Below are 21,255 nucleotides of genomic sequence, written 5' to 3'. Positions count from 1 at the left end.
TCCCTGGGCTTGTTTGCTCTTCCAGCACCCCGGAGCCTCGCGGTGCTTGCTTCGAGCCCTGAAATGGCAGAATCCAATCCTCTGTGCCCCGACCATCTCCCCTCGCTGGTGCTCGTTGCCAAATTTCTAACGAGATGCAGCCAGCAGGAGCGAGCTGGGTGTGCCAGGCGATGCCGAGGAGCGATCAGCGAGCATCAGAAGGGTTTGGGGACCCAGCAAGGGCCACCAGGCACTGCAGGCGGGCACCATGCAGAGGGGGAACACCACGGACCCTCACCTCGTGTGCGCACAGGTTTGGTTTTGCTGCAGCTCAAGCCTGCCGTGGGAGCAAACCCAGCATCGTCCGCCGCAGCCAAGTGCTCCCTGCCTCCCCCGGGGGGCTCCGGGTGTGCCCAGAGCCTCCTGCAGCACCCGGTCTCTGCTCCGTGCCGCGATATTTTTATAGAAGCACAACTGCAGCACCCGCACCCCGCTCCTTCTTGCCTTTGTATTAGCGATCCGGGGAGCCGTGACCTTAGGGAGCGTGAATGGATCCTCGTAACCCGAGACCAGCAGCAATATTATTTTAGGCAAGAGGTGAGGCTCCCGAGCAGGCTGTCCTGTCGTGCGTGTCAGACGTGTGACAGCAGAGCTGCATTTAGATGAAGGGGGACGAAGCCCCTGAGGACGCTGACTGCACCTCGCTGATTTTTTACCCAACGTGCTGGGGAGGACGGAGCCCAAATCCTAGACCTTAAAGGTGGACAGCTCCAACTGCTCGTCCCCTGGGCCTCTAGGTGACTGCCACAGGATGAAACGCACACGGCTGCTGGTTTTTGAACCTCTCATCCCGCAGCCTTTGGGTTGGGAAGGGGAATAACGGGGCTACCGCTCGGGCTGCATTTAGGGCCTGGGTTCCCACGCGGAGCATCACTGTTGGTGCCACCCGCGCCTGCTGCTGTTGTAAATGTGTTCGTTGGCTCAACAAAGCTAGAATCGAGGTGAGATGAGATGGGTACCTGGTTCTTGTCCCGAGTGGCCCTCATGGGGTGAAGATGAGCTGGAGGGAGACTCCCGAGCACTCGATTTTTACGTGCTGTTGTTCATCCTTCCACACTTAAAGATCCTCGTCTGCTCTGTGCCTCAGCACGGTTCCAGCTGAGCTCCCTCACTACAAAAAATCAAGGCACAACTCTCCGCCTCTTGGTGTAGAGGATTTAGGGGAGCAGTTTGTTTCTGCTGCTCTGCAACATGACAGCGGCGACACAAGCACGGGGAAGCGCTGGATGAAGATCCTATTGCATCTTTGGGCTTGGAAGAAGAAAGGCTGAAGCACGCTCACTTTGGACTTCAACTGAAACGTTTCCTGGTAGGGGAGAGCAAAATGATGCAGAAAATTCGGGCAGAAGCTAAAATCTTCCTCTGGATGCCCTGCGATTGCTGATGTGAGAGTCCCGAAGAGCTGAGAGCTCTGCCGTGCTCCTTTCTTCTAGGGTGAGGCAGCAGCGTGTAAGAGAGCTGACTTCCTTTCCCCTATATTTATAGGATCGGCCACAATAAGGCGTCCCGCTGCCTTCCAGTGCTGCCAGTCCCCAGTGGGGTGCTGGAGCTGGTCGCTGTGGGGCCGCAGGGTGTTTGGTGCCCGGTTTGGGTATCAGGAGGCTCACGGTGATGTCCTGGTGAGATGAGCACCGGTGCTGCTCTGTCACAGGACCGCGTGGGCCACAGCAGAGGAAAGGGGGGATTTTTCAGGCCAGCTGTGCCCTGGGCCGTGGTGGCAGCTGGAGCAGATGGTGCTGTTGTCATCGTTTTCATTCCTAGCTATGTGCTGAAACAGCTCAACATAACAGAAAGGCCAGCCCGAGGAGATGGCCTGAATGTTTTCCTTGCCCTGAGAAAATCTCCCACACTCTTGTGGTGTCCCCAGCACCTTCCTGGCTCCTTCCCATCCCTGCTGGCTGGGATCACGTGTTTGTAGGCTAGGGCTGTGGCCTGGAGCATCTTTGATATTCAGTGTCCTCGTTCCTGAGCTGAACGTTCGCCGAACTTCTGCCCAGGCTGTGCTGTCAGGGCTCAGCAAGTGTCGGCGCCGCGAAATCAAAGCGGGAGGTGCGGCTGAGATCAAAGCGAGCGAGCAGCACGCACACCTTGAGTCTCGACAGCATCTTTCCCAAAATCTGCAGCTCAGGGTGTGGCTGGATGGCAGCTGGATGGCGAGATCCCTGCTTCCCCCTCTGCAGCTGCAAACCTAGGGTGAGGAGATGACAGAATCACACAGATGGCGGTGCTCAGTGCCATGCATGAATCCTTGTGCAGGGCGTGCACGTGCGTGATGGTGGCCAAGGTGGAAGGTGACAGCACCTACCTGCATCTCCAAACCCATTTACAGGTGCAAACGAGGCTTCCTGCTCGTTAAATTGCAGTCTGGCTGCACGCTGATCCCCTCGGCATGGAGCGAGGCCGGGGAAGGGGCTGGTGCTCAGCCTGCTCGGTGCTCGCCCTGAGGCTGCTCCAGCACTGCAGGATGTGGCCCTGCCTGGCTCCGAGCACCGCAGCAAAGGCAGGATTCCTGCTGCAGCAAAGAAAGAAGAGACTGCTGGGGCTGGCAGGGAGGTGGCCGGGTGCTGCAGGGAGAGCCCTGCCTGCTCTCCTCGCTGGGGGCTCTGCACGTTTTTGCTGCTAAATGCAGAACATTTGGAGCATTTGACACGAACGCTCCGGTGCCCCTGCTCTGTGTGGGTGACCCCCGCCTGGTGCTTGCTCCCGCGTTCCCCCCGGGCTGCAGACATTTCTCCAGCCGGTGGCTCTGGCACTGCAAATGGATGCTGCTGTACGTGTGCCGCTACAAAAAGCCTGCAGAGAGACCGAATTAGCAGGAGCTGTGGCTCTCAGACCGGCAGTCGGCTCTGCTGGGTCCTACGGCACGCGGCTGCGCTGCCGAGCGGTTGTAAAATGGAGACGGTGCTTGGGAGCCTGCACGGAGGTGAAGAGCGGAGCTGCTGTCACGGAGCTGCTGCTGGTGGCCAGAAGCACCCCGAGCACCCTGACCTGGTGCTGTGCAGCGCCGTGCACCTCCCCGAGCACCCAGCTCCGCGCAACCCCGCTGGCTCAGCACCAGCCTCGGGTTTGAGCCCTCGGTCCGCCAGCATTTCCCAGCCCTGGGACGTGTCCTGGTATCAGTGGAGCGTGAAATCAGTCCTGTCACTTTGTTCCTGACCTCATATTAAGAAAGAAAGTGGTGATAGCCACAAGGAACCTCTGGCCATGCCACCGGTCCTGTTCATGGTGGATTGCAAGCGTCCCCGAGCAGATGAGCCCCGCCGGGCTCCTTTTGCCACCGACGGCTGTGAGAAAGGGATCTCCCTGGGCTGCCATCGCAGGAGCAGCCTTTATAATTGTTCCACGGGAGCGACAGAGAAGAGGGCGGCAGCTGCTGGGCAGTGGGATGATGTCTGCTTTCCTTCCTTGTCCTCGGGAAAGCCATTTCTTCCTCCCCACGGTGCAACCTGCAGCCAGGAGACAGGAGGCTCGGTGGGGCAGGTCCTAACTCATAAACACTCCAGCAGCATTTTGGGGCACTTTGGCACTGCCACCTTTTTTTGTTGGTTAACACCGACTGGTGCTGGCCTGTGAGCCTGCAGCAGCAGGGATTTCCAGCCGGTCGGGCTGAGCCCAGGATGGGAAGAGTCAAAGGGAATTAGCTGGTAAATAAGATCTTCTGCCTTCCCTTTGATCCGCTCTACGCGTTCAAACTGCTTAAAGGCTTCCTAAGGAAGCAGGATTTTGGGGGAGGAAGAACTGAGCTACCCACGGCCCATCTCATGGCTCTGAAACGCAAAATACTCCAGCAGGGGGCTGGGGTGAAATCCGAAGGCGGCCTCGTAAATCCCTGCAAAGAGGCTTCCCCTCCTCCTATCCTCCCAGAGCCCGCTGAACAGCAAGGGCAGGCTCCAAAACTCCTCTGGCTTCTCTTTCCCTGCCGTGTAAGCCCCTCTGATCGGAGCCCTAATCTAGCTCGAGCCAGCGGGCTCGGAGGCAGCCCGAGCTTCGCATCACAGTGCGGAATGAGAGGGGGGATCCGGGGCACTGATGCCCTTCAGCCACCCCCCGTGTGGGCGTGCAGGGCTCGAGTGGGGCTGCACGAGGCTGCTTTTGGCTGTGTCAAGTGAGGCAGGAGGAGAAGAGAAAAAGAAAGGTGGGAAAGGGTGGTGGCAGCCCGACACGGAGGTGTGCGGCTCCGGGCGAGGCGAAAGGTGGGTCCTGACATCCTGGGGGTGTCCGTCAGGGGGAAATCAGGGAAGGTGGCATCCCAGGGGTGTCTGCCAGGGAAATTGGGGACAAGGACATCCTGGTGGTGTCCACCAGGAGCTTCCTGATGGGATCTGGGGATGGCGCTAGGTCTGCAGCAGTCTGCACCTCTGGCAGGTATGCAAGGCGCAGGGTGGGTGTTCCTGCGATGCAAAATACTCGCGTGTGCTCCTCAGGCGATTCCCAGCAGGGGCTGCGTTTGTGGTGTCCTTTTCTTGGCAGGTAACACGTTTCCCATCTCCCAAGTCTCGCTGCTCGGGCTGGGGCTGGAGCTGGGGCCGGCTAATCTGCTCTCCTGATTGCCACCCTGCGTGGAGCCAGCTGCCAAAGCGAGCCTAAGCTGATTCGGGATGGCAAATGGTGTTAGTGTCATTCTCAGAAATGCCGAGGAACTGGCCAGCACGAGTGGCCCTTGGCTTTTCTCTGGCCACCGGCGTGCCCTGGGGACCTTCGCCAGCTGCTGAGATCTTGGTGGCTCTGGGCGAGCGGTCAGATTCCTAAGGGATGGTTTCTGACGGTTCCCCGAGCTCGTGTGTCTTTGAACCCAGCTTTTTTATTCCATTTTGACCCAAAGGGGTGTGCGTGAAGCTGGGATGAGGTCCTGAGCCTCAAAGCTGCTCTGCCACGAGCCCAAACCCACCGCACGTTTGCATCCAGGGAAAGTGTCGAACGTCCCAGGCCTCCAAGCAGACACCTACACCAAAACATGGAAAAAACATGAAAAAAAAAATGTAGAAAAATGCATTTCTGACACCATTTCTATTGCAGCTCCCTCCTGCTTCTCTAAGAGGCATTTTTCTTGTCTTTGAACCTGGAGGAACTTTTTGAGCCTCTTGTCAGAGAACTCAAAACTCCGTTTAATTCCTCAGCTCGCTGCGTATCAGACAAATAACGAGATTGCCGTCCGTGTTCCTTCATCTGTCGGCTTCTCAGAAAAAACAGCACTTGGAAAAGTACACAAAGGAGATGAAAAGGGAGTTGCTTATGAATTATGAAGCACCTTTCAGGCTGGTGGTGTTTCACGGGGCTGTCACTCCGTTTTAATTGAGTAATCCAGGCGGAAGCCTGCTTTGTGAACCCCCCTGCTTGCGTTTGATCACCTTTCAGAAGTAACACTGATCAGATGGCTGATGTTTGGTGAGTTTTCATTTTTAAGCAGCACGAGTGGGCGCCGGCTGCCCTTGCAGGTAAGCCCCTGGCAGCAGAAGGGCTGCGGGGCCGCGGTTCCGTGCCCCTTTGTGACCGTGCTGGCGACGTTGGCTGGAACACACCGCGCAAACCCGGCGCCGCCGAAGTGCAGCTGCGTGGTCCCCGGCACCTGCTTCCCTCCCCGGGCCGCTCTCCGTGGGGTAGGTGTTCTCCAGCCCTGCTTTTCTTCACCTCTCAGGGCGAGGAAACCTTTTGCTGAGGGATTGAGGCTCGGGGCTGCCGGACCTGAGTGGGGCGTGAAGCTGCCCAGGCTTGGTCCCAGGGGAGCAGGGTGAGCGCTGCGTGTGCTGCGTGTGCTGTGCCATCGCTGCTGGCCCCGCAGGAATCACAGCACCAGACCCTGCAGCCTTCAGCCCTGTGGCACAGGAGGCGTGGGGCAGGAGGAGGAAGGTGCTGCAGCACCAAGGAGTTTCTTACCGACACCTGGGGCTGGTTTGTGCCCCGTACACAAGGCTTTGGTGTGCTCTAATGGAGCATTTATTGCGTATTTTGGTCATTTATTGGTTTTTCTTTAGTAATCCTGGTTTGCACAGGCTGTTCTCCCCTCTTTGTGAAACAGTGCTTGCTGCTGGAGCCCTCGTGGAGGGAGGAGGTGCTGCTGCGCTGCCTGGCCCCGTTCTCACGCATGCGGGTGGTGCTGGGGAGATGCCAGGAGCCCAGCACTGGGCTCTGCTCAGGCAGTGCCACCCCGGCTCTGGTTGAGCTCCCCACGGCTCAGACCACACCAAACCATTTTCCTGACACCTCTAGGAAATACATTTTGGACCAGGCGATGGGAGAGGAGCGCTGCTTTAATTTCTGAATCACATCAGGGTGCAGGACGATGCCAGGGCTGTGGCTCTGGCACCCCAGCTCCCGAGCACTGCATCCTGCAGAGGAATTGAGGTCGGGCTGGTGCCGAAAGCTCGGTGCAAACCGCACAGACGGCGGTACGGGAGCTGCCACGCCGAGCAGAGAGACCCCACGGCCAGGTCTGTGCAGCCTCCTGGGGGAGTGCTGATGGCACTTTCAGCATCCTTGTCAAATCCCACAAGGAAAACCATTTTTTTCCTGTTTTCAGTGCCTTCTGGACCTTGAGCTGACTGATAGCTCTCACGTCCTGACCCCAACCCCAGTGATGTTGATGGCTGTTAAAGATCTGCCTCGCTTTGCTTCAGACTTCTCCTGGTCCTGCAGGCTTTGGGCTCTTTTGGGCTGGAAACTTCTTTTGTAGCCACATCCACTTGGGCTTTTAGCCCCTACCATTTTGCACAAGAGTCCTGCAGGGACCACCCTGGGCCTGAGCCACACAATGCCACCATTTAAACCCAGCAGGAGCTGCTCCTGGTTTCGGCAGCTCTGGGCTTAGCCCCCAGCCTCCCGAACCTCCTCCCAACCCAGCTGGGAGCCCAGCACCACTGCTCCGTCCTCCAAACCACCTCCAGGGCCGCGCGCCGTCATACAACACCAATTGCTCCTGCGCTGGTGCAGACGGCAAAAAACAGCCAAACCTGAAAAATCGGATTTAGGACGAGGGACCTGACCAGTTTGCACCAGCAGAGGTGCTGGTGGGAGAGCTGGCACTGCCAGAAAGCAGCCGCTTTCTCCTGCCCTGGCCCCGCGGTGCCTCCTCGTGTGCCTTGCTGCACAGCTGGGAAGGGCCCCAAAATAAAGGCGCCTCCTCCCTCACAAGGCGGGCTGCGGGTTTGAAAAATGCGAGGTTTGGAGGAGCTGTTCGTACCGGGGCGGGCTGTAGGGTTGCAGATAGTGGCCCCGAGAACGACAATGGTTCTGCTGGAAACGGATAAGGTGCTCAGGGGGGCTTGTGCCTTATCTGCCAAGCAGAAGGTGCTGCCAAAGTTTATCTCTGGGCAGCTCTCGTTGGTGTAATTATACATTACCAAGCCACTGCTTCAAGGTGGGGCTGTTATTACAGGCATTTTGGAGCATTTCTCCCCTTATGTTTTTCCCTGAGAGGGATTTCCCTGTCCCCCACTGGAGAAACAGATCGTCATTACAGGCGTTGTCCAGAACTCGAAGCAGCTCCTCACATGTGCGATTCCCAGACCCTCTTTCTTCAAAAAGAAAAACCTGAATCCAAAACAGGCACTTTCTCAGGGCTTCAATTCCATTTATTACTCAAGAACCCGAAGCCAAGCCGAGCTATTCCCCTGGAATAAGAGGGGCTTTGCAGGCAGGACAGATCCGTCCCCACCCCGTGTGCATCGCCAGCGCGGTCCCGAGCTTGCCGTGTCCAACGGGTGAGAAAAAAAGAGAGAATGAATCTGAGCATCCATCGGAGAGGCATGAAGTGTCTTTATGAGGCCGTTCCTGCTGAATATGGCTGTATGGTTTTTCCGTGGCCTGCGTGTTTCGAATTCAGCTGGGAGAGCTTTGCAGCGTAGAGATAATGGTGCTGCTGGCTCCTTCCTGCTCACCCACCGGCTCGCTCTGCGTGCCCGCCCTTATTTATTTACTTCTCTGTTCCCGGTGAAATTCCATCAGCCTTGCTGTGATGGGTTTCAATCTCAGCCTCGGGGGGCGAGCCGCAGGAAACGCGTCCGGGGCGGTGCAGGAGGCATCTGGTGAGCGGGCATTTCTCCTGCTAAAAGCATGATGCCACTGGAGCCTTGTGGGAGCCGGGTCCCCGTCTGTGCCCCTTGGCTTGTGCTGGTTCAAGGAGCTCCTTTTCTCCTCCTCTGCCCACGGGAGGATGACCTGCTTTGTGTGGGAGACGCTTCTGCTCCGCGCAGCAAACCGTGCCCCCATGCTGGCCAAATAAATGAGCATCCAGGGCTTCTCCTCAGCTGCAGCCAGGTTTCTCAGGCTCTCAGGGTATCGTTGAGTGATTTTTTGATGCATCTTTGTGGCTTCTGGTGGTGCCTTTTTCCTTGTAGCCGAGCAGGCAGCTCTTCCTTTCATCTCTGCAAAATTAATGGCTGTATCCTCCCGGGCACATCTCCGCTCCTTTAGCTCCGGCTGAGTCGTGCTGTATGCACGGAGCTCAGGGGGAACAGAGCCTGCCTCTGCCTGGCCGTGAGCATTGCAGCGTTAAAGCCCTTTCTGCAGTGCTCAGAGAGACGGCAAAACCAGCAGCTTCTCTAAAAAACACCCAGCCCTTTCCTGGCGCTGAAAACCCCCAGCACAGCAGGTCAGCGGCACATCCACCGGCCTCTGCTGAATCATCGCTCGCTGCTGTCGTGCCAGGCTTGCACAGATGCTCGATGCTGTGCTCGGGGGAAAAGCAGGACGGCTTTGGCTGAGACGGGAGCCGTGCACAGCACCAGCAGATGAGCCTCCAGCGCGGTGCGCGAGCTCGGTGGCTGTCGAGCCAGGAGTCCTCTCTGGATGGTGTCCCAGGAAATTCTTGTCCGGAGGCAAGAAAGCACGAAACGTGTCTTTCTGGGGAGACTGGGAGAGAGGCTAAGTGCTCCTCTCCAAAAATCAGGTGGGAGGAAAGAGAGAAGGAGGCAGGAGGAGGAAGCCTCAGTGAAATCCAGCAGTGTGTTTGTGGGCGGTTTGCCTCGGGGTCAGCAGTTTGGAAGCAGAGCTCTTGGTACCTGCAGGGGTTTAGTGAGCTGAGCTGGGCTGGGCTGGGGGGGGCCACCAGCAGGGAGTGGGACAGGGGCCCTCTTATGTCCTCTGTATGCTAGGTTAACATTATATTTTTGTATTTCAGTGCTAACTAGACCTGTAAATAGGATCAAGTCCCAGCCAAACGGGACCGGGATAGCATCAATGCGATCCTTTGAGCCCTGGGAGGAGGGCGGCCATATGCCCAAATAATTAGGGACATTCATTTTTGATGGGCAGCCCCCCAAATTTTGGCAAACGATGGATACTTTATTCCTTCCCATTTTATACCTCCATTTTTGTGAACCGTTTTCTTTCAGGGCAAGTTCTCGAACTTCCTCGGTACAGCTAGGTCGGGTGGCTTCATAGCTGTCAAAGGCAGAAATTCAGTTGCATAGTCATCTTCCCAAGGCTTAAAAAAAACGGGGTAAGATCTGGTTACTGGCATTTGAGCTTCCCTCTTGCTTAGTTCCATATATCCAGAGAATTTATTGCCAGCAAACAAACCCACGTGAGCTTGCTTCCTTGCTGCTGGTAACCGGAGCCCCGCTGCTGGATCCATGCGCTCCTGGCGGTCGTGGCAAACTCGCCATTTCCCTTAATAGCTGGTTATTAATCACTGCCCCTGGCTGTAATTATATCAGCTATTAGGAAGTCAGCTAAACCCACTGTCTGTCCAGCTAGCACGGAGGATAAGGAGAAACACGGTCCATGCTTTGCCGGAGCGGATGTTTGTTGGCGGCTTCGTTTCCTTGAGCAGCTCGATGCTCGCTGGAAAAAATAACTGAATTTTAGCACCTTTCTGCGTCAAGACCCAGTGCTGGTCCCGCTCAGGCCCTGTGGGAGGTGATCCTGGCTTTGGTTTCTTTGTGGGGCATGTGGCTCGGCTGGGAATTTTGGATTCGCCCTCTGAAGCCAACCCACAGGAACGTGAGGGTTTGGAATGGTGTTGAATGGCAAGCGGGATAAAATAAAGACGTTCTTGTTGCTTTTTGCTTCCCTGGCACCTTCTGCACCGTTTCCCAGCAGGCTGAACATGAGGTTTGTCGGCTCTGCATGGTTTTTCAGTCCTTCTCCCCTTTGGAAATCCCAACCACAGCCCTGCTGAGGGATGTCGGCGTTTCAGGCATCCCTGCCCTGCTGCCAGCCAAGGCTCCGGTGGCAGAGCAGAGGCTGAGCAGTGCCCAGGGTCACCAGGATGGGTGTTTTGCTCTGGAAATCCTAAACACCTGGGTCGTTTTGGTGTTGCAACTGGGCAGAATTCACCCATACCCTTATGCAGAGGGATGCATCGACCAGCACATGCTGGTGCTTGTGCAGGAATCATTAGACCTTCCTTCTGTGCACAAATAAAATCCATTCCTTTACATGTCTTTTATGAAAAATGGGTGCTCTGTTGGCTCGTTTCTGTAGATACATTTTCAGCACCTTAGTGCTCCCTTTCCACTGTCCTTCACCCAGCGACTGTGGATAAAATCTGCTCCTGGTGGACATGGAGGCGCCTGCATTGGATGCTCCGGGGAATATTGCAGCACAGGTGTGAAACCCAATAGGCAGCGTGTATCTTGAGCCCTGACCTTCCCCGAGCACAGGGATGGGGTTTCAGGGCTCATCAGAACAGGGAACAAAGCAGACACCTCGCGGTGTCTGAAGAGATGGCTGGAAGTTGGTCGATTGCTTGCAGGTGGGTATTTAGTGCTCTTGAGTTTGGCTGGTGAACCAAAATCGCTGCGTGGAGCAGGAGGAGGGAACGCACCAGGTGCGGGTGTGCGGTGCCAGCATTTTCCTGATGCATGATGATTTTTTGTTCTCTTCCCCAGGTAACTGTGCTGAGAGATGGCGGAGCAGCGTCAGGACGTCACCACGATGGAGGATCACGCAGCTGGCCAGGAGAAGCACATCCCCTCAGGTGAGCACCTCCAGGAGGAGGTGGTGTAAAGGACCTGCCCTGGCCACTGCTGGGAGAAAGAGCTAAAACCGGGGAGAGCAGGGCCAGCAAGGGGGCCTTGGGGACGGCCAGGAGGAGACCTTGAAGGTTGCCGTGCACCAGCGGGCTGCAGCCAGGGGACATGGGTGGCCCACAAGGTGCTCTGGTGTTCATAGCTGTAGGAAACCGCTGCTGTTTGATACCATTGCCCAGCAGGAGCAGAAATCGCTCTGGTGTCTAGCCTGGGGTGATCTTAGTGCTGCAGCTTGGCACGTGTTTCTGTGTTCACTCCTCAGTTTGCTATCGAAGTAGAGCACTGCTTTTATTTTGAGACACGGCTCAAGGCTGCTGCTTGCTGCCTGCTTTTCTCACCTGCACAGGGAGAGGGGAGGACTGAGCAGAGAGCTCTGCTAGCAGGAGCCACGCAAGGGTCTTTTGTCCCATATTTCAGACCTGCATTTCTCGAGAAGCCTTTCCTTTCTCATTCCGCCATGCTCCACAGTTGAGCTTGGAAGCCCACACAACACCAGCAGACGTGGTGGGACTCACTCCTGGCTATGCTCCATGTAAACATCATCTTGGTTTTCTTTTCTTGAGGTGCTTTGGCCACAGCCTACACCAGATAAGTGGGTTTGTCTCTCTCTTCTGAAGAGAATCCATAGCATCCATTCCTCATGGGTCGTATAACACATTTCAGTCAGAGCTTCTCGCAGCTTGTAGTCCCATCTTTGCACATCACAGCTTCCCAGGGATTTCACTTACATTAGTTTGAATCTTCTTTTCCAAGCCATTTTCTCCAGTTCTCATTATATTATTTTATTTGCCCAGACTCCTTGCAAAGAGGAGACTTGTGCTTCTTGCCCTGCTCTTCCAAAAGATGACTTTTGCAACCAAGCCTTCACATTGTACGTTACGTGCTGCACCGAGCCCTTTACAGAGACTTGCTGGTTTGCAGTGACAAGAATTAACACATCGTGGAAATGTTCGGGAGCCTGCTCTGGGAGGGAAGCTAATGGCTCTAGGGATGGCAGAGAGGACAACAACCCCTCAAATATTGCACATCTTTTCTGCTTATGTTGCTGAGATCTCTTTTCCTGCTTGTGCCATGCTTTCTAGCTCTCTGGTTCACTGGGTTTTTCTTTTGCTGGTGGGCTCCTGCTTGTTCTTTTTGGCGATGGCACCGGTGCTTTTGGTTGGCATTTTCACGCTTTGCTTGCTCATTGAGGTATTTTACACTCTCCAATTCCTTGCTGCTGTGGATCTGGGCTGGTAGAGGTTCGTAACACGTAGGCTGTGACTCGTAGCCAAGGACTTGTTCTAAGCATTTGAATGTTTTCCAGGCTATCCCCTTCAGATACCAGTCGATGATGGATCGGATGAGCCTGTTTCTGAAACATCTGACGCTAAGAGCACCCCAACTACGGAAGGTGGGAGCTCTTTGACTTACTGCTTTGAAACCATGATGGATGGGGTCGTGGTAAACCTTGCCAAAAAACTCACTGTGCCTTGTTCTGCTGGGCTTTCTCAGCAGGAGTATTCAAGCTCTTGGACAAGTGCTCTTCACGAGTCTCATCAAGTGAGGCTTGCCACTGCAGAACGAGATAATTCATTTAAAGGTGGACACTGGGTTGGAAAGCCTACGGCTGAGAGTGTGAAATGTTGTTCGTAGTTGAGCGAGTTGCTTGTGGGTTGTTTCCTGAAGGCTTTTTATGTGGTGACCACAGGATCCCATCAGCTCAGCACAGCCAGGAGCAATCCCACATTGCTCCCAGGGGCAGAGGTGTGCACATGGCGCACCACCAAGATACTCACAGCACTCTCAGAGCTAGCTGTGCCTCACAGCTCTTTTTTTGATCCGTCTGTATTTATGTGTTCATCAGTACAGCATCATTCGTGCTGGAATGATGAGATGGACAGAGTCTATACACGGAACAAAACTTTGTGCTGGTTTAAGAGTCCTATGGGTAGGACTCAGTGCCACTGAATGCCACGTTGTGGAAGAAATCTCATTTGGAAGTAGTCTAGGGACTTGTTCACTGTTTTAATTAACTGCACTTTTTGTGTTCCTTTAGCCAGGAAGAGGCAGAATCTGAGGCAGAATCCTGGGTGTCTGCCTCTTGGATAGATAAAGGCATTATCTGCAAAAATTATCAAAAAGAAAGACGTGCAGAGATGCTGACTAGTCCCAGCTCTGGCTTGTTAGAGGTGTGGGCTGGCAGTGAGCTGCAGCACAGCTCTGTTCTGTGCGTGTGGCTCAGGAAATCAGGACATAAAAGAAGGGATGTTGAACCTCTTTCCAGTCGGATGAGGGCTGTCACGACGAGCAGATTGCCCTCTGGCAGGGCACAGATAGTTCAGGAAGGGATCGAAGGGAGCTGCAGGCCCAGTGGCTGGCCTCAGCTCTGTATTTTCAGACAGATTATAGCAAAGCCTCCAGCTGCCTTAGGAGATGCAGACGTGTGGTTTGTGTGGCAGAGGGGACAGCTCGTGGTGTCCCCGAGGGACTGGCTTTGCTGTGTCGTGCTCGGCTGTCTCCCCCCACAAGGCCTGGCTCGAGGGAGGGAGCCGGGTGCTTTTCTGAGCAAAACCATCTCCAGAAACGTCCCTGCCTCCCCCCAGGGCCTTGCCGCTCACCGGCTATGTGAAAGCTGCGTTGTTTTTCAGATGCCACAGCACCTTTAGTGGAGGAAGGAGACCAAGAGGATCAGGGTGGTGTCGAACAGCACGGAGAGATCCCAGAAGGAACCACAGGTGAGGGAGACCAAGGCACAGCTTCATCTCTTGATGCAGACAGGGCAGAGAGCTGCACTGGTTGGTGCTTAAAAACGACCAAACCTTTCGCAGGCTTGCTTTGCTCCTGACGCTTCCTTCTTCCTTCTCCATGGCCTGCAGAAATCCTTCCTAGCTTACAGCTTCCTTCTTGCCTTCCCCAGCCTGGGGGAAACTCGCAGCTTTTCCTTCTCTCTTTCTCAGCTCCTCATCTGGCAATCTTTCTAAATCTTTCTATCTGGTGTCTCTTTGTGGCTTCGCCTCCCATCTCCAGGCTAAGCGCGGTCCCTTCCCGAGCCATCTGCGACCTGCAGACCCCGGTCATCCCTGCCCCTCTGCCGGTGGCCACCGGGCCTTGCTGCTCGTCTCGTGGCCCCCTGCCTCGGCCCAGCTCCTGCGGCTCTCTCAGGAGTGGTGGCTGGAAACCAGGTTGCTGCGGCGTGTTTTAGGGATAACGCAGAGGAAGGGAAGGGGCTAATTCAGCCCAAATGCTCTGTGGGGACTCCCTGCACCCAGGCCTGGTTTGGCAAGGAGCAATGGGGGTCTCTCAGAGGAAAAACTGTGTATATTGGGGTCTCAGAGGTAGAGCTGTGTGTACAGCCCGGCAGGACCCCATGAGAGGACCAGGCCTGTCTGTGGAAAACGGGTGTCTGGCCCCTATGTGGTAGCTGCTGGGTTCCCCAGGAAATTCAGGCAGGTTCTGAGGAAGGCCGTGGGTAGAAATGGGCTTCTGCCAGTGCCCAAAGACTGGCACAACCCCACAGCTCAGCCTCACAGGTGAACTGCCTGTCCTGCATCCATCCCAGGCTGCTGGAGGAGCCCTGGATGGGAGCAGCTCGCCGGCCAGGAGGGACGTGCAGTGTCTGCACAGCCTGACTGCACCAGGGAGCCAGGAGGAAGCAGTTTCTCCTGAACTCTTTGGAAAAAAAAAAAGGAGGAAAATGGAGAAATTCCTAGTTTGACTCTAGAACTGTGGCGTACAAGTGTAATTGATTAGGTTGGTTTGAAGGTGTTTATATAATACTTGGAAATAATTCTGGTAGAGACAAATTATCACTGCCATGAAGAAAATTATGCTTCTCTATTGTACCCGTATTCCTGAAGCAGCAGATTCATACCAGACAGAGATTAGTTGGCATCAAATAGCCTGGGCAGAGTTGGTTGCAGTAAGCAAGGTGGAAGACACTGAGGAGGCAGGGCGCAGATCGGAGGCAGGCTTCATGTGAGTGCCACCGGCAGTGTAACTGCTAGGTGGGGATGAAAATCCACAGGTTTCCCTGCTCCTTTACAGCTTGTTTTCTCCACCTCTGCCTGAAGGAGCCTGTGCTAAGCTCCCACCCAGGACTTGGTGAAATGCTCCTCCAGCCTGGTACAGCACATGCTGAACAAATCTGGCTAGGTTGATCGTCGGCACGCGTCAATTCCCTTTCTGATGCTGCCCTGCTCGTAGTACAGCAGTGATGGGCAGAATCAGCAAGGAGGTAAATACATTCTCCAGACATGCTCAAACTTAATTCTTGTGGTTTTGATCGTGTTTTTTCCCCTTCTTCCTCTGAACTGGGACCAGCTGAAGAGGCGGGCGTAGGAGCCACCCCCAACCTGGAGGACCACGCTGCAGGAGACGCCGCTCAAGGTTAGTCCAGCTTCTCTTACTGGGTCCAGTTAGTGCTGCTGGTGGCTTGGGGTTTTCTTCTGCGATGAAGTTCTCCCCGTTCCTGCTGGGAGGGTCACACACGCTGGGAATGTCCCCACACAGTCATTTCAGGAAACTGCAGCTTTTCACGCACCAGCTTTGTCTCTCAGATGGCTGAAACCATCTGGTGCTTGGTTACAAAGCACCAGGTTGCAAAAGAGAGCATCCTCCAGGCTAGGAAAAGTACTGAACAGAGCCAGGATGGTGCAGGTAGCTGGGGGCACTGCTCGATACCAAGCAGGGTCAATTTGGGGCCCTGCATGTGAAAGGAGTGAATTATTTGACTTCTATCAACTTAAAAGTCGATCTCAAACCTACTCACTGATGCCCTTGATATAGCATTAAGGGCATTGTTTTCTCATCCCAGCCTCCAGGAACAGGACTGACAAAGGCACGATGGGCTGTGAGCATTTCTAGAGCATTAATTGTGCATCTGCTCAGATGAGCCAAGTAATTATCCGGGGCCCTCCTGGCTATCTGGAAGCCTGCCTTGACTCTGCTCAATTCAGACTCGAGTGAAAACTTGAGGATGGGATTCTTCCAAAGCACCCAGTGCTAGCTGAATTCTGTGCCCAGTGAGGCAGACTTAGGGGTTTGAAATCCCTTTGACATAGCCAACTTGCTCACACTCATATATTACAGCTCTAATTTTGTGTGCTGTTTACAAAGCCAGTTAAATACTATTTTGTAAGGTAGTTTTGTTACACGCTACAAATTCCTCAAGCTGCTTGTTCAGTGTCTTTCCTCCATGGCTGAATTAGTGCATTTACAAACATCCATCTCTTTTCAAGAAGTAGATAGGTCTCTGCCTTCTCATCTCAGGGAATAACTGAGGTCTTTGCTTTCCACACAGCACAGTTACTCATTCTGCTCCTTGCAATTAAAATACAGCATTTGCTTACCTGTCCAGTGGGTCTCAGGTTAGCAACTCTTCTGTATTTAAAGTAGTGGCGCCGCTAAAAAAGAAATCAAGATTGTTAGCAGGAGGGGGTAAAGCTATGTCTTCTGCCTGCCCTGTTTAGTCTGGTTCCAGCTGCTGTTCATCACCAGATTTTTAATAGGACCTTTCTATATTGTCCTGGGATCTTTCAGCTGTCATATTTGGGGACATGCAGCTAGCTGGAGCTCTGATATGACCAATACAACGTTTCTAAGTTCTTATGTAAACTGTTACTTCTCTGAAAATGGACTTTTAATAATGTGCTGCTTCCTTTTAATGATGATGTGATTGTCTTTGATTCGGAGGAAAATACGATTATCGATGCATGCACACAGCCGTGGATATCTCATTACTATCTACCTTTGTTTTTTGTGTTGTGGGATTTGAAACAATGATCTCTGGAGTGAAGATGGAGCGTGCTAAAATGCCTTTGGAGTCTCAGGTGGAAAAGCATCTTCTGATTCACGGTGCCGTGAATTTTTGCCGTGCTGGTGTTCTGCCAGCTCCCAACCTGGTGCTGCACATTTTGCCACAGCTAATGAATTGCCTGTCCACATCCCTGCACCAGCAGCCCTTAATGGTCCTCTTGGCAGCAGAAATGAGCCAGGACGGTGTGCTGGCTCCTGCAGAAACACTCTTCAAACTATGTGGTTGGAAAAGGAGCTTCTTGATGCCACGTTTCAAATACTCCCTTGCCAATAGATGCCACTTTAAGATTTCTCTTAAACCACAGTTCCGGAGGTCTTTGTGTGGTAGTTTCATTTAACCATTATGTTCTCTTAAAATGGGGAGACCATTGCTAAAAGACTGAGTCAGTCTTGACTCCTTCTTGTCCTCTTTTAATCTCTCTCACCTAACAAAGAAAGAACTGGAATCTTGGTACTGAAGTGCTCTAATCGAGGCTCTTCAGTACTCAAAAAGACCAAAGAGAATTTGAAGGCAGACAAATTCAGAATATAAGGTGGACGTTCTTCCAGGAGCAGTTGACTCAGAGCAATTTACCTGTGCTCGGGGTGAATTCTCCATGCCTCAATACATCTCTGCTTCAGTCGGATGAGTTCCTAGCAGAAATGCTCCAGCTCAACCAGAATATATGGCTTAATGCAGCAATTGTTGGGTGAAATTGTGAAGTTCTGTGTCATGCATGAGATCAGCGATAGAACATAATTGTCTCTTTTACTCTAAAAAAAAAAAAGATCTGTGTCTCTGTGACCTTAAGTTTTGGGTTTTAAATGTCACCATGTCTGAATGGTGGCAGCGCTGCTGGAACACTGACGAGTGGATGCGTGGTCCAAAACTGCTGTGGCTGTGTAGTTACAGCCACCTTTTACTTGCAGTCCTTTCCACTGAGGCTCTTTGCCCCACTGACTGTCGAAATACACAGCGTAAGAGAGGGGACATTGGGGTGCTCTTTTCCAAGCTCATTAGAAATGACCTAGAGAGGAAAGCAGAGAAGGTTTGAGCTCTGGGAGGTTATAACTGGGCTCGTGATGTCTGCATGAGCATCTCCTGGAAGGGAAAAGAGGCCTCCAGGGTTTTGTAAGCCCACAAAGGATGGGAGGGTGCCTGGCCTGATTTGTTCAGGCCTTTTGCTTGCCAGCTGGTGGTCCAATGGTGATGGTGGATGAGAAGCTGGATGTGTTCATGGCCAGCTCGCAGCACAGGTGAGGCAGTGTTGGCACACTGGGGTACGTCAGCCTCCCCTGAGACTCCAGGGAGCCTTCCTCCCACTGTGCCTGTCACTATTTCCAATCCCCCTGGGGTCAGGGTCCCACATTTTGCTGAATGGGGCAGGGTGGACTCACTCTTACCCTCTAGATCAATAGTACAACTCCTCAGTCTCCCTGCCACGTTCTGTGACTGCCTGTTTGCCGTGCCTGTGCTAATTGTTTGCCCACGCTTCGTACTCTGCGTCTTCAGCTCCAGGGGAGCCGGGCTCTCCAGAGCTACAGCCTGGCCCTAAAGAGCCCGTGGGAGATGTGATAAAAAGAGAAAGCCAGCCCACAAAGCAGGTGGCCGGGGCTCTCCGGGAGCCTCCTCCGTCACAGGAACCGAAGGCTGCTCCCACCAGGATCGAGGTCACGATCCCAATCCCGCTGGACATGTACCAGGACTCCAGACCACCTGAAGATGACGAGGTGTGGGATCATCGAGGCAGGGAAGGCATCGGCGTGGATGCAGAGCTGGGAGCAGAGCTGGGTGCTGATGTGAGCGCTGCGGGGCTGGCAGGAGCAGGAGGCACGGCTGACCCCCGCAGTAAGGACGGGCCATCTCCTTTGGATACCAGAGCCCCGCTAAAAGAAGATGCCAGCAGCCGGGAAGGAGATGAGGACCGTGATATTGATGAGACTTCTGAGCAGGATTTGCCTTCCCTGCTGGGACAGCGCGTTTCTCCAGGACCTGAAGCAGGGTTCTGTGCAGCAGCAACCAAGGAAGCCCTTGAAGAATCTGCCTTTGGAGAAAAGAAGTCCCACGATGGCCTCGGAGACACGCCGAGAGAGGCGCTTCCTGGTGAAACCGAAGCACGAAAAGCAGAAGAGGACCAAGAGGAGAGGAGACAGCCAGAGAGGGGGGAAGAATACCCAGACACTGCCCCACCAGAGCCTGCTGCAGCCACCTCCCAGGCAGAAGCTGAGCCCGGCGAGGGAGAGGATGCCGGACCCTTGCTGGAAACACCCGGCCTCCCTGCTCGGTCGGAAGACGACGCAAAAGACCAAGATGCTGCTCTGGAAGAGGCTGTGCCGGAGGCAGGAGGACGCCGGACGCCCAGGAAGAAGCCGAGTGCCCCCGCTGCAGACAAAGCAGGCAGCCGCGTGCCCCTCCTGAAAGGTGCGTGCGCACCGCCTGCCCGCTCCCCACAAGGCTGCCCCGGCCTCCTCCAGCTTGCTGCCACCTCTCGAATCCTGCTGCTTTGGAAATGGCCTGGACCCGTGCTGCCGACTGATCTACAGAGCACCGCTGCTTCTCCCTCCCCTTCCTCCCCCCCGTGATTTAATCCCGGACATCCTGGCGTCCCTGCCGGACCCTCACGCTTTGGTTCTGCGCCCCCCTTTGCATGGTGCTGGGCTGTCCCGATGGTGCTTGGTTCTCCTGGGTTTGTTTCGGTCTCCTTGGATTTGGGGGGTGGGCTCCTCACCTCGCCCCCGGCGCTTTGCCAGAGGAGGAACACCGGCTGGCGCTGTCCTGGCATGGTGTGCGGGGCTAACCCGGCGCACGCTGTGGCTTCTTCCTAGACCCGTGTCCACTGACCACCCCAATAACTCCTCGTATCGCCTTTCCTCACCAGGAGGGAGAAGGAAAAGCACAACTGAGATAGGTCAGACCCGGGAAAAGGCCCTGCCTTGGTCCTTTTTCCCATAGTTTTCCCTTAAAACCGCTGACTGCCGTTGGAGGCAAGGTCTGGACCTTTTGCAGGGCATTTCCAGCGCTCTCACACAGCACCCGCTTCCATCCTGTCTCGGGATGGCGTGTCCAGGACGGCCGCTGTGATGGCTGCGTTTGGGGTGTCCGGCAGGGTGGACGCTTCCAACGGGGGCTGCGTGTCTCTGGGCTGGGCATCCTTCACCGCGAGCACCTGGGGGGCAGTGGGAGGCTGGAGCTGCTGCAGTCTCAGCTTCAGCTGGGTGAAGGGCTGAGTTCACCCCTCAAAGCATGAGGATCCCTGCCCGTAGGGCAGCTCTCAGACCTTTTCTTTCTCCAAGAGCAATTTTCTGCTTTTTCTGGGGGTCGGGGGTGTCGCAGAGGAGCCTGCTCGGTGCAGAAGTGCAGATTTTGCAGTGAGTTGTGGTGAGAAGCTGGGGCAGCGGGACACATCAAAACCCGATGGTCACTTCACCATCTCACGCCTCCCCTCTGGCTTTTGGGGTCTGGCTGTGGGGAAGCTCTGCCTTTCACTCCAGCGCCACGTCCCCGAAGCTGTCCTGGCTGCCTCCCTATCCCCCAAATCCTGCTCCCCGCCTCTCTCTCTGGTTTGCAGCAGAGAGAAGTGTGCTCTTTGCTGCGTGGGGTTGACAAAGAAATTGTTGATGTAGCTTTTCCCCGTGGAGCTAAAGCTCAGGACATATTTCTCATCGCATCGCTCCCGATATGCCAGCAGAAAGCTTTGCACATGGGCTGCAGGGTGCCAGCATGGCTTGCTCGCGCTGTCATCAGAGCCTGGAACCAGTGGTGGGTTGCAGATGCATCGCCCAGCGTCAGCCAGTTTCTGATTCAACAGGAGGAATTTCCTTAATTAATTAATGAGCTTTTCCTTCAAACCCAGAGGTATTTCGTGGCTGTTCAGCCTCTGCAGCACTCTGGCTGCTGGGATGGGGTCAGGGTCTCAGCGCTTCATTAACAGCGTTGGTCGAGGGCTGACCCACCAGGGCTATTTCCAAACGCTGGGGCGAGGATCAGCAGCTTTTCCTCCCAGATTAGGGAGGAATTAGCTGAAGGTGGAGAAAAGGGGCTTTGTTACGAGTGCCCTGTGGTACAAACGTTACTTCCTCCCCGCTTGTAATCTCCTAATGACTGCAGTCCTGCACTGTTTTGCTCGTGGACTAACGGGACAAAGCAGTGAAACGCTGTGAGAGTCACCAAACGCTTGGTGTGAACCAAACAGGACAGCAGCTAAAATGCTCAGACCCTGCAGGGCCTGACCCAAATCGAGGCACACAGTTCTAGTCTGCAGTTTTAGTCTGCGTATGTGTGGTTGTTAGAGCCAACTGGGTGTTTGTTTTAATGAGGGAGACTCGCATTTAGGGACAAAGAGGGCTGTTCTGTCCTAAATTAAATGGGTGTTACTGGAACCGACTGCAAATCTGGGCAAAACACAGAGCTTGTGTGTGTCTGATGCTCCAGCGATGACTAACGCATCACTGCCTGAGAACAGGATAATCT

The 21,255-nt window shown here is 54.5% G+C and overlaps 1 protein-coding gene across 21 annotated transcripts in view; it reads left to right on the top strand.

Moving 5' to 3' along the window:
* Positions 1-21,255, top strand: part of MAPT (microtubule associated protein tau) — a 43,895-nt gene that overhangs the window by 5,504 nt on the left and 17,136 nt on the right. For 16 of the 21 annotated variants that reach the window (XR_014685506.1, XM_084496246.1, XM_084496242.1 and 13 more), the window contains exons 2-6: positions 10,869-10,957; positions 12,316-12,402; positions 13,640-13,726; positions 15,312-15,377; positions 18,298-19,206. Coding sequence is in view for 20 of the 21 variants with exons in the window: in XM_084496246.1 (XP_084352372.1) it covers positions 10,885-10,957; positions 12,316-12,402; positions 13,640-13,726; positions 15,312-15,377; positions 18,298-19,206 (1,222 nt within the window). In the remaining variant the exon portion in view is untranslated. The remainder of the gene's footprint in view (positions 1-10,868; positions 10,958-12,315; positions 12,403-13,639; positions 13,727-15,311; positions 15,378-18,297; positions 19,207-21,255) is intronic. The other 5 variants (XM_084496251.1, XM_084496250.1, XM_084496248.1 and 2 more) reach the window with 2 other exon arrangements.

Source organism: Aythya ferina (genome assembly GCF_964211825.1).
Source record: "Aythya ferina genome assembly, chromosome: 23".
In the NCBI taxonomy this organism is placed as follows: domain Eukaryota; kingdom Metazoa; phylum Chordata; class Aves; order Anseriformes; family Anatidae; genus Aythya; species Aythya ferina.
Note: the sequence above shows the minus strand (reverse complement) of the source record. Positions and strands in the feature narration are given on the sequence as shown.